A 13,405-nucleotide genomic window follows, 5' to 3' on the forward strand; every position below is an offset into this window, starting at 1 on the left:
TTCTACTTCTGCTTTATGTTTGCCTTCAGCAAAGAAAAAGATTGTAAGGGAGCAAACCCTTCAAATAAAGTGAAAAAGTTAATAAAAAACTTTGGTAAACATTTGAAAGCACTCTCAAGGATACAAAGGTACAGGGAATTTCTAGAAAAAACTCAGCTGTCTTAAAAGAGGCTAAAGGCCTGTGGACTCAAACAACTGAGAGGAAATGAAGGGCTTTCAGCAACCCACCTTAAGTGTTTTGAAAAAATGAGCATGGGGACACAAATTGAAAGCCATTGCAGTCATAAGGAGGCTTTCTGTCAACTTCAGTAGGCTTTGGAGCCACTCTTGAGTGAAGCTTTCATGGAAATAGTGGCTCATTATTTTTGACTTTCAGATTTTCTTTTGCTACTGATATTGCGCAAGGAATGGCCTATCTTCACCACCACAAAATGTATCATGGACGGCTGAAGTCTAGTAACTGTGTGATAGATGATCGATGGGTTTGTAAAATTGCAGGTAAGGGGAAGATAAGAAACAAAATTTCAAGACTGTCCTATTAACCCACTAATGCATAAAGATTTCACTCTCAACACTCCTCCCAAGCACCTCCTTGTTGACATTTCATGTGGAAATGCTGACTATACCAGCCTTCATTAGAAATGCCCCGTGCTGAAACAAGTTTCATGTTACTTTACCATGTCAAGTCATTTAACGTGTGTCACTGATGCACACCTCACATCCCACAAATGATGGAGTTTATCAACATCAGCCTGAGCAGAAACTCTATCTCATCCTCAGTTTTGATACAGAGAGAAAACCTGAGACATGGACAGTGCTGTAAAGCCATTGAATAATGCTGACGGATTGCTAAACACAAGGAGAATCTAGTTTAGTTTGCAGCTGCCAAAGGGAATGAAAGCAATGGTCACCTCTTCTACTTCCTCCCCAAAGTAGTTGTCACACTCTTTAACCCACAGCCATTTTAAGACCAGCAGCAACAGATTTGCCTTTCATTGGTTCATCCTATGACTAAGGCTCCTAGATAGGGCTATGCCTGCTTCTCCAACTTGTTTTTCATATCCTGCTGCCTTCAGAACTGCCTACTTCGCTTAAAGCCTGTTCTGGAGAAATGCATGAAAAATTGAGATAGTTGGATTACATCAACTGCATCACCTTAACACTGGTCCTCTGAATTAAATCGGATCTCTGTGAAATAGTTCAGAAGTTAACAGGCAGGACTGCAGAGACTTCAAATATTCATGGTTTATCTGGATGCAATAATGTTAAACAAACCTCACAAATAACCAATGTAGGAGCTATTTGAAAAACTCCAATGACCTCCAACATAAAGACTGAAGGTCTAGGACCATCTTAATGAGAGGTCACTCCAGACAAAACCAGACATCTGCATCCCATACACTCAGCAAAACGCTGTTTATATCAGAAAGAAAACTGAAGTCAGTTGTTTTTTTCTCTTCTCCGATGCTGAGTCACATGCTGAGAATCTTTTCTGTTAGGCCAAAAGTATAGCTGCAAAGCTGTATCACTTTTATGATGCCTTTGTTCTGAAGCTACTAGTGTGCAAGTAAAGCCCACCATCTGATTTTCAGTAGTTCTAGTCCAACTTGTAATTACTGTAGCAACCTGCCACCACAGATAAGGATCAGGGGACGAGAACAAAAACCTGCATTTGCATGCTAACACTTGCACTGAAGTAAGCCTGTTCTCTGAATATAATTTCAACTTCCCTGCTGTCATGCAATCTCACCCAAATATTTGGTTTCCAGATCCTATATTTGCAGTTGGTTTAGAGGGACAAGACCACCAGACAGACACTATTTTTAGACTAAGATGTGTATTTCAAATAAAGAAAATTAATTCCTTTAGCCAAGGTGTGTTGCTGTCTACTAATGCATGTGTTTCAGAGACGTACCCACTGAGTAGTTTGCTTTGTGTTTTCTTCCATGTTAGATTATGGTCTGCAGTCATACAGAAAAGAAGATTCTTCTGAGGGGTCAAGTTCATACCAGCAGCATTTGATACAGATTTACACAGCTCCTGAAATACATTCCCTTTTGGACTTTGAACCCAATTCTATGACAGACGTCTACAGGTAGTTAGCTGTTCCTGTTTCTCACACTTAATAGTCCCATCTCAGGTTGAGGATTCTTTAATCACAGTCAGCCTCAGTGTAATTCTGTGGTCATCCCAGGTATATGTTTGATTGTATTTTAAAAAGGATTGATCCTGGAATACAGAACAGCATAGATATCACAAGATCTTCTCTTTCGAAGTAGATAACCAAATAATGAATTCACTGACATTATATAAATGCAGAGTTGGTCTAATGAGTTATAAGGAGTTGCTCTGGACTGGAAGATAAAAAAAGTATAAAGATTTGCTCTTATCTAGTAATCTTTTTTTGTCGCTGTTTCTTATGAAAAAATAGATTATTTTCAATAATGGCAATACCTTAAAAGTTAATAGCATCATTTTTCCAGGATGTCATAATGCACATATAAATCCCATAATTCTATAATTAGTGTCAATACATTATTTTCCTGCATACACACAGTGACAATATGTGGTTTGCAAAGAAAAAATAGAGGCAGGAGAAAGAAATAGATGTACTAGTAAATAGCTCCATTCCTTTCCATTCAAAAGCCTTTCTAGGAGATCACTTTGCAATAGCTTCTTTGGATATCATGTTTAGCCTTGCCAGTGATGGATAGCTTCCATCCAACCACTTTTCAGATAAACAGGATTACAACTGAACTTTCAGAGAATAATAATCCAATGAAAAAGTCATTGAACTAGGATTTTTTAAAATTTCTTTTTATTTTTCTTTTTATATTTCATATTTTGTTTTTATATTTCTTGGTTCTCCCATGAATTTTCTGTATTAAGTAGGAAAATCACTGTGTTCTTGGTGTATTCTATCTCTTAACAGTCATACTTCCTCTGTCTGCTTATTTCCAGTGGTTTACTGAAAGCATTTGAAAGGGGAAAATGCAGAGTGATACTACAAGATGTTTTGTGGCCCTTTTCTCTTACTGTTTCTTGCCATATTCCCAGCCCAGCAGAATTCTTCTATTTCCTGGTGACTTTGATAGCTAGCAGAAAGCAAAGAACTGGAATTTAATTTGAGATTGAAATGCTGATAGTGCCACACAGTTGAGGAGAAAAAGGCATGGTTATTAGGCGCTTTTATTAACAACATTAACCAAAGAGTAGCTATTATCACCTTTAACAAAAGCTCTGAGTTTTACTCCGGCCTACACTAGGACACAACAAATGCTTACTGCCTTAAGTGACTGTTATGGGACTTTTATTGAAAAGTTACTTGCAGAAACTGAAAATGTTGCTTAAATCTTCCGCTTTTTTTTCAATTGGGATTCATTAAAAATTATATGGACTGAAGGCATGATTTTATATATAAGATTTACTGGATTAATGCACATTATTTGATGACCTTTAAAGGTCCCTTCCAACACAAACTATTCTATAATTCTATTATTATTCCCTTGTAAAAATGTATGCATATACAATGTGCTGGAACACTATTAATTGTAATCCATTCTATCAGATTGTGCAAGCAAGAATTTGAGGTCTCACTAGTATTTATATCTATAGGCCTAAACATGCCCTTAGAGTTGCTTCAAAATAGCTCAGCTAAAGGCAGTTTGTCACTGTGTTGATACTTGTGACTATCGTCATTTGTCCCGTGTCTGTCAGTCTTTACTTTTTCAACATGGACTGGTCGTAGAAAGTGCTCCAACTAAGCCGTAATTTTTGGTTTATTTTATGCGTTGCAGTTTATCAATGCCGCTCAGCCAACATGCGTTCCAGAAAGTGTTTTCTTGGCGCTTGTCTGGTTCAGACTTTGTCCCTGTTCAGGTTAGATATCATTACTTGACTTTGCTCATATCATAGATGACTACAATGAACTTTTAACAGATTCAGTGAATGCTCACTGAATCTGTCTTGCTGTCAGTCCCCGTGTCTGCAAAATCCAGGTCTTCTTTTGTTGTACTGCAGTTCACCCTTTCTTGGTAAAAAAGAAAAAAATAGGAAGAGATGAAATCAGAAAAGGGAGAAGAGCAATGTGCAATCAGGGAACAAATACAGAGATGTACCCTGCAGCATTAAATTGTTGTCCTTGTAACTGAGCTGTTCTCCAGAAGCTTTTTTTTTTTTTTCACACAGTTTGTGTTTGATGATATGAGCAGGTGCTAAGCCTTCCTGATACATGTACATGGGCTCACTGTCCGGGGAGCAGTGTCCCAGTCGTGAAATCCTCAGTTTTTATCTGTGCAAAAATTCCATTAATATTCCTGAAGGTATGGCCCAAATTAAAAATGAGTAGAAACTGCAGGAGTGGGACTTGTAATTTTGTGTGCTCTTACAGATGAATCACTTGCTTTTAAAGTTCTCCAGAGAATGTGTTGGTCAGATGGGAAAGCTAAAATGGAAATGAGAACAGGAGCATGAAACAGCTCCTGTTTGAGCTGAACAGGCTGATTCTAGCCACAGTTTCTCCGAGATTGGCTCTTCTTGATTTGTAATCATTGTGTGAATTTCACCATCCACTATGTTAAGACTTTTTTGAGCAGTGCTGCTGAAGCTGAGTGAAATCAATACTGCTTTATTGGAGTTACCATCAGCTAACTACTCTCTTTGAAAAACTGTTTCAGCTTTGCTGTCTCTCAAGGGTTGGTATTCCTTTCTACTACCAAATCACACCCAAATTAACATAAAAATCTCATCAGATTAATTTCTACATTATTTAGTATGGTTTATATGCATTATGTTATTTGCCAGTGGTGGTCCATGAGTGGACTGAAAGATAGACATAGCCCATTAAAGAGCTAGAATGCCTTACAGAACAGAGCAACCGTTAGCAGTACAACACATTGCAAACCAATATTCCCCATAGAAATAAATGTTATCAAGTAGAGATGCATGCAGGGAGTTAATTATTACACAGTTTCAATACATGAAGAGGCAAGAGCATCTATCTTTATTGTTGGCTGGAGGAAGTTCTGGCTTCTAGAGATCACTGTTGTGAAAGATGTCTGGTGAGTTCAATAAGGAGACTGAATACCCAGTTGTTACCCCATTTTTTCCATTCTTCACCCTTGATGAATATGTTTGACCTTGGTTCATCTGAGGAAGATGATAATGATGAAAATATAATTCAGAAAGAACCAGCAAAATGGTTACAGCTTACTGTAAAAGATCTACTCTGGACACACTGTCTCACCATTGACTTACGGAGAGTTTCCAGAACAGTGATCTATGCTGAAAAGAAGCCACTTCTCCAGATGATGATCCTGATGAACCTGATCCTGCCCCTTGATTACAGCACAAATCTGTCCTGTGTATTTAATTGGTAGGTATCAAGTAAGTGCCTGCCCATATCCCCTCTGGATTCCATTAGTTCTTCCACAGAAAATTGCTTTGTTGTCTGTCACACTCAAATGATTCATCTCTGTGTGAGAGGGGACTGCTATGAAATAATCAGTGACAGATCTCTGAAAACACAGACCAGTAACAGATAGCAGCGTTGTCACCACACTCTCTTTTAGGATATGGGGATTTCAGTCATAAAATGGGGAAGAATAAGAAATCATGGAAAGAGGAAATCACGAACTCCATTAACTGTTATTTCATTAAGATTTTGGTTTGCTTTTATTCTGCAGTTATGCCATCATCTTGCTAGAAATTGCCACAAGAAGTGACCCTATACCAGTAAGTAAAGACGAACTTGGAAGTTTGCATGACAATTTTGATTCTGTTTCTGCTGAAGATATCAACCAAACTCTGAGTAACTGCGTCTTTGTTTTTTGAGCGTGCGTTTTCCTTTTGATTTTGTGGGTGCAAGTTCAGTTCCAATGGAGCATGCAATCAGGGCTTCCTCTTGCATCTACCAATCTTTCCTCCAGGACTTTGAAGAGTATATGACAAAAATAATGTAGCTCCAAAATTACCTTTTGGTTAGCTCTGTGAGGCTTAATGACAGAGGTGCGGTGTGGGAAGGTATGTCATAACATCCTTTTTCTCCTCATGTTCCTTTCCTGCCATGCACAGGCCCTTTCAATGGAGTCTTGCAGTGGTAAGAATATGCTAGAAGAGCAAATAAGCTGCTCTCCATAACGAAAATGTCTTCTTTGCATGTGTCTTGTGATAAATACTAAATGGCAAACACCAAAAAAATGCACCTTGAAATTGAAACCGGATGTTCTGGATATGTAACCATGTTCTGCCTGTAATAATTTGCTTAACAAGAATTCTAACAATGAAGAACTGAAACTGTCTTTCTTCCATTTCTGACAGTTTGTGATTCTAGACTAATATAGACCTTGTGGTTTCTCAAAAGTTCCCTTTTAGACAAGGGCACCTAGTTTAGAGTGGGTTATATCCTTTTCTCTTTTTTTTTTTTTTTCTCCTTTTACTCTCATGTAAAAAAGCTGATCTGGAAGTGATAGGGGAGACATCATAAAAATAATGATGATCATTGTGATATAGTTTCAATGGGTGGTATGAAAAACACACCACTTGTTTCCATATTACAGAATCACAGAATTACAGAATGGTTAGGGTTGGAGGGGACCTCTGGAGATCATCTAGTCCAACCCCCCCGCCAGAGCAGGGTCACCTACAACAGGTTGCACAGGACAGCATCCAGGCGGGTTTTGAATGTCTCCAGAGTGGGAGACTCCACAACCTCTCTGGGCAGCCTGTGCCAGTGCTCCACTACCCTCAAAGTAAAGAAGTTCCTTCTCATGTTAAGATGGAACTTCCTATGTTCAAGTTTATGCCCATTAACCCCTCCTCCTATCACTGGGCACCACTGAAAAAAGACTGCTCCCATCCCCCTGGCAGCCTCCCTTTAAGTATTTGTAAGTATTAATAAGATCCCCCCTCAATCTTCTTTTCTCTAGACTAAAGAGACCCAAGTCCCTAGGCCTTTCTCCATATGAGAGGTGTTCCAATCCCCTAATCATCTTCGTTGCCCTTTGCTGAACCCTCTCCAGCAGATCCCTGTCTTTCTTGAACTGGGGAGCCCAGAACTGGACACAGTACTCCAGATGCGGTCTCACCAGGGCAGAGTAGAGGGGGAGGATGACCTCCCTCGACCTGCTGGCCACACTCTTCTTGATGCACCCCAGGATGCCATTGGCCTTCTTGGCCGCCAGGGCACATTGCTGGCTCATGGTCATCCTGTTGTCCACCAGGACTCCCAGGTCCCTTTCCACAGAGCTGCTCTCCAGGAGGTCAGCCCCCAACCTGTACTGGTGCATGGGGTTATTCCTCCCCAGATGCAGCACCCTACACTTGCCCTTGTTGAATTTCATAAGGTTTCTCTCTGCCCAACTCTCCAGCCTGTCCAGGTCTCGCTGTATGGCGGCACAGCCTTCTGGCATGTCAGCCACTCCTCCCAGTTTTGTGTCACCAGCAAACTTGCTGATGGTACACTCTATCCCTTCATCCAGATCATCAATGAATATGTTGAACAAGACTGGGCCCAGTACTGACCCCTGAGGGACACCACTTGGTACTAACCTCCAACTAGACTCTGCACCACTAACCACAACCCTCTGAGCTCTATCTGTATTGTTGATCTCTTTTTCTCTAGAAAGATGATGTGCATTCAGCTGAATATTCTTGGTGCCTACCTTTGGCAGAATTAATTTCAGAAAAGGCTGAGAATTCTTGCCCATGTCCCACAGACTACATAGAGGTGAGTGAGATAAAATATTGTGTACAAAAATTCTTTATTGAAGAGAATTTAGGACAGGTCACAGAAGTTTTATGGCAATATTACTTTCGATGAGTATAAACAACCCAGAAGTCAAGAAGTACATCTGAAACAAGGCACAAGGAAATGTTTTCTATCCTTAATAAAGGAAGTCATTCTGACAAATTGAAAGTTTCAATTGTCAGTGTAATAAATGATGTTTTTAATATTCAATCATTGATTTTTGTGTATTTTCATTTTATTATAAAGTGTTGAGTTCCATACATATTTTATATTAGCAATATCTTTTTAGCTTACTGGAAAAGGACTTTCAAATAGTGAAGTATGTGTCTCAGGCAAAGTGTGAGTTTGGTTTGATTCTTGCACAAAAGGTCTATGTGTTCAGTAGCCTCAAACTGCCTAATAAAACAAAGTACGCCTCCTCCCAGTTCAATTAAATCAGAACAAAATTGTGGCATCCTCGTTTCAGCTTGAGCACTATATAATTCACCTTTGGTGGTTTGTAGCAACCTAAATGTAACAAACTAAGCAACACTGGATTTTAGTAGGGAGTTAACATTCTGAAGAAGTAGTTGAGTCTTTAATCTCTTATGAATTTTGTGTACAGACAAGTCCTCTGAAAACAGTATGTGACTCCAAGAGTGTAACACTGCCTTAAAGCATACCACAAGAGCTTAAGCGGTGTTTGGCAGAAGGAATGTGAGCATCTAATTCATTATTTCCCCCAGCAGCATTTTCATGAACTAACGTCCTTCATTCAGCATAAATCTGTAGAACTCTGGAGACCTCAGTATAGCCCCACCACTTTTCAGTAGCTGCAGATAGGGCTTCACATGGACAGTTTGCACCAAGAAAGTACTAGTATTAATTTGAAACTGCCCGTGCTTGGAATGACAAAAGGCTGTTTGCTTTTCTCACTCTCTTTGCCTGCTGCAGTTAATCAGAAGGTGCAGAAAAAATAATCCAGCCCAAAGGCCTACATTTGAACAAGTCAAGAAAATGTTATACAAGATGAATCCTAATAAAGTTAGCCCTGTTGACATGATGATGACTCTGGTAAATTTACTTTTTTCAATCCAATCCAAGTCAAATGCTCACTTGCAATAACTTTCACCTCTATCCTTCAGGTTTGTTTTTTGATCTCATACCCCTTGATGAGAACAGTCATTCATTCACCTATGTGGGCTGATTGTAGCTGCAGTTCTGCTTGATACCCAGCTTTCCTTCTTATTCCATTTCTGTCAGTTTTTCTTAACTTTCTCAACTTCTTTGTGACTGAAAACTTTTGTTTCTCAGTCAAATATCAATTGTGTTTTAAAGAATACGCAGGAAACTATAGTCCCCTTTTTCTAGTGGCTTGGTGGTGATATTACAGTACTAGGAGTATAGAATCCCTGTGTGCCACAAATAACATGTTCACAGATGCATTTTGAGCAGTATCTTAAGCTCATCAACAGGGAAAAGAGATTCCTGTCTCCGCAACCTGTTGTGTCACGCAGAGCAAGGATGCAAAAAGCATAGCAGACCATAGCAGAATAGTTTATGAAACTGCATAGTGAGCTTTTGCTAAAAGATTGAGATTTAGATACCTTTGATTTTGGTAACATATTTTAATCCATGTCTGCATCTTGGTCTCTGCATTGGATTTGGCCCTTCTATGCTTACACAGATTTTGAAAACTCTGGAATTGGCTTCTGGTGTCTTAAGTGTAAGCAACAAGCTCAAATCTAGAATCATAAACTTACCTAAGGAGAAATCTGATCTTTGGATTTTGTAAGAAAAAGTTAGCTCTCTCAAACCTGAGCTTTTGTTTATCTGAATGTTTTCAAAGCAGAATCATATAAATGCTTAAAGCCTATCCAACTATGAATCTGTTTCAGTAAAGGGACTGTTTTATGCAATTCTCGGTGTTATTTAGATGGAGAAATATAGCAAACATCTGGAGATACTGGTTTCTGAGAGAACCCAGGATTTAATGCACGAAAAACAGAAGACTGATCGTCTGTTGTATAGTAAGTTATACAGCAAAAATACTGGATATTCTTCTCAATAATAATTTGATTTTAACAGATGGATTACAAACAGAAAACCTTTGATAGGTGATTATTTAATAGATAACATTTATATGGCAATGAATTAATATACTTTCTCCTTGAAAAGCTTTAAAGATATTTAGCTACTTTTTACATTTTCCTCCTAAAAATCAGTGCAGTCATCTGAGACCTGTCACTCCAGAATCCGTACTACTCTGACTTTGATCTTGCTTGCTTCTGTATAGTTACAAATATTGGGGAATTGCTTTTGAGCTGAGGTTACTTTTGATGACAGTATATCTTCTGGAATTCCACAAGAAAGAAGGGATAAAGGAACAGGTGTAACACATAGGAGAGAAAAAGGAAAGGCTGTGAAAGTACAAGATTGGGGAAATAAAGAAGATCAAAAAAGTCAGAGAGATAGTAAACAAACCTAACACAGGAAGAGAACACTAGCAAAGACCTGACAAATAAGTAGTTAGTAACATCCCAAGTCACACTATTAGAATCCAGCTTTACTCTGACTTGGAATGTATAGATATTGGTTTGTTTGAACTAAAAGTTATGGGTGATCTGAAAAATCTGGATGTGTTATCAATGAGATTTACTGGGAATTCTCACATTACAGCAGAGCAGCTTTTGATGCTGAAGTGTGCTTTCACCTTCGGAATATTTCACATTTGAGAACATTGCTTTTACACCTTTAAACAAACATGTTCTTTTTATTGTATGCTTTTGTCAATGACAAAAAAGTAACAATACTCTACTTTCTACAACAGGTATGTTGCCAAAGCAAGTAGCAGATGATCTCAGGCAGGGAAAACATGCACAAGCTCAAAGCTACTTAAGTGCCACCATCTTTTTCAGGTAAACAAAAATGAAAGATAGGACTAGAACTGACTCCTACTGAAGAGACAACCAGGCTTCTTGTGGTCGTGAAGCTCCTAACTTAGTACAGACTCTCTATCTAAACTGCCATTTATCATACCAGGTGGCAACGTTTGACTCTCCAAATAAGTGTCTTTCAAAATTCTCACAGGTCTCCATTTTTCATTATAATTACTTTAATAAAAAAAATGAGATTACTGTGGAGCACTAACACACAGCAGCAGGTCACTTTAGGTGTGTTACACACTTACGCATGTATGTTTCATAAGATAGGCCTAAGTAAAGGTTCCAGTATTTAGCTGTGTAAAGGAAACTTGTCTATCCTTAGAGCCCACATGGATTTACAGTCTTTGACTTGTTATGTGTGCACGACACAAATTATAAATTCCATATTTTCACTTCCCTTCATTTCACTATTAAGTTCCCTTTTTGCTTTTGTATGTAACCCAAGACTGAAGACTACTTAGTCTGTTGCAGATTAAAGTCTAGCTGTAAAAAATGGTTTACTGCATTGGTAAGCAAAAAGACCTAGGTCAGTCTGTCCTTTTAAATGGTAGGAGTCTGTTTTCAGTTTCAGTAAATGTTTGAAGACAAAACTATTCTGTAAGATCCTTAGTGAAAGAAATACTGAAAAAGAGAAGGTTGAGGTCGTTCCACTGAGAAATTATTACTGTGTGAAATTGGATTACCAATCTGCCATGGTTAAGACAGTAAATGAGTATGTTCTTTTTGTTGTGTTTTAACAGTGACATTGTTGGCTTCACTCAGCTCTCCAGCAGCAGCACACCTTACCAAGTGGTAGATCTCTTGAACAAACTTTATACTACTTTTGATGAAATCATAGATAACTATGATGTCTATAAGGTGGAGACAATAGGAGATGCCTGTAAGTTCCTTGACCTGTGGGCAATGATGGGGCATGGATATTTCATCAGGACAGAGACTGATTTGATGATAAGGAAGAACAGATGAAGGGGATTTGGAAAGCTTATTACCACTGGGAATACCACACAAAACAATTAGGGGAGAAGTCCTAGCAGAGCCCTAGCAAACTTTAGGAGCATTTTCCTGCTCACCTTTCATCATTTCTACAACTGATGCATGTTGTGGATGGGACAAATGAGTTGAGTAAACTACCTCTGCTGTTTATTTGGTTCCTATGAGCTGTAAGGTCTGACTTTAAACCTTGGCAGCAGATTAATCCCAGTTGGCAGCTTCTGTTTCACAGGAACACAACTGAAAAACTTACCTTCTACATGGAAGTATAGATGCCATTCCAAAGGCTCTGTCCTTTTTGCAGACTGTGACAACTTTCTCTCTCCTAATACTCTGTAGGGGCCTGACTTCCTCTTTTTTTGGATTTTTAGGAAAATGGCTTTCTATTTGCTATCATGGGAATCTGCTGGGGATTGTCTACCATTAAAACCTAGTTCCATCAAAAACCTAGCAGAATCTAGCAGGATTTTTGGATGAGACAAACAGGAAATCTTGTAAGAGATGTGGGAAAAAAATGCACTCTATTTTTCTGTGGCATGGTTGAGCAAATTCTGGACCATAAAATTCCCAAACAAATGCACCAAGGGATACCGAAGAGACTTGTCTCTTCTCCTACACAGTAACAGTCAGTGCAGGAAGCATAGGACAACGTCTAGTGGGAATCATTGCCTGTTGTTGTAATATCTGCCCAAAGACAAAAGGTATTGAACAGCCACTTTCGCACTACCTATCCTGCTTCAAGCATCCTCAATGGAGGGAGGGAGGATGAAAGGGTATAAGACATAGGAGGGAATAAATATTATTGAAAAGTAAGAAGGAAATCCGACATTTTTCAGAATGAGGGTAATTATACACATGAGCTGTTGCCCTATCCTTCATTTGTTTCTGGCTTTCTCTGCTCAGCAGGCACAACTGTGCTGCAGGATGTGAGGGCATAGGGCTTTATTTTTTTCTAACTTGGGCAGCATCCTTTGGTAAATCTGTGTGTAATGCCAAAGGTTAACACAGTTGCATTGTTGTGTTAAGATATGGTGGTGTCGGGAGTACCAAAAGAGAATGGGATCCTTCATGCCGGTGAGATCGCAAGCATGGCTTTAGATCTTCTGGACGTCTGCAAGACTTTTAAGATCCCACACAAGCCCAACACCCTCCTAAAAATAAGAGCAGGAATCCATTCAGGTATGTTGAGAGGCTTGCAAAGGAGTCCTCCTCTGGTTTAACAAATGTTTCTGTAGTGGCATTTCCTCTCCATTAAAAATGAACTTAATTTCTTGACATGGTATGGAACACCTCATAGCAGTCATCCCAAGAGAATAAATTATTGCATACCTGGAATGTTGGGAACACAATGCGGAAAACAACATTGTTTGTGCCTTTGCTGATGTGAGTGAGGACTGCCATTCTGTGTCTGTTACTTGTCCTTTTCAGCTGTTCTCTTCTCAAAACAGTGAGTTTCTTCTCGACTCTTTGATCTAGCCTTCACTCGCAGGCTCTCAGCGCCCTGATGTAAGCTGATGTGTGATTGCAAATCCTTCTTGATAAACAGCCAGAGGTGGCCACGTGCTGTGTAGCCCAGCACCTGCAAATTAAGCAGCTTACATTGTCTCAGCAAGAGATCATATCTTCTATATCTTAAATCCCCTGGGGCTGACATGAAGGAATCAAAATGCTCATTTTCTGCCCTCAGCAGGAGCAGGTTACTACCTGCTCCTTCTTTTCCACGTGACTAGAGCGCTTTGTGTGA

At 39.2% G+C, this 13,405-nt stretch overlaps 1 protein-coding gene across 1 annotated transcript in view; it reads left to right on the forward strand.

Annotated features, from left to right (window-relative positions):
* The window catches only part of LOC104296055 (atrial natriuretic peptide receptor 2-like), a 37,195-nt gene that overhangs the window by 19,413 nt on the left and 4,377 nt on the right, over positions 1-13,405 (forward strand). Inside the window, exons 12-20 of the mRNA XM_009895880.1 lie at positions 377-498; positions 1,954-2,095; positions 5,685-5,733; positions 7,622-7,726; positions 8,681-8,800; positions 9,663-9,756; positions 10,557-10,644; positions 11,412-11,551; positions 12,688-12,840. Of these exons, the coding sequence (XP_009894182.1) occupies positions 377-498; positions 1,954-2,095; positions 5,685-5,733; positions 7,622-7,726; positions 8,681-8,800; positions 9,663-9,756; positions 10,557-10,644; positions 11,412-11,551; positions 12,688-12,840 (1,013 nt within the window). The remainder of the gene's footprint in view (positions 1-376; positions 499-1,953; positions 2,096-5,684; positions 5,734-7,621; positions 7,727-8,680; positions 8,801-9,662; positions 9,757-10,556; positions 10,645-11,411; positions 11,552-12,687; positions 12,841-13,405) is intronic.

Source organism: Charadrius vociferus, unplaced genomic scaffold (assembly GCF_000708025.1).
Source record: "Charadrius vociferus isolate BGI_N301 unplaced genomic scaffold, ASM70802v2 scaffold231, whole genome shotgun sequence".
NCBI classification, from domain to species: Eukaryota; Metazoa; Chordata; class Aves; order Charadriiformes; family Charadriidae; genus Charadrius; species Charadrius vociferus.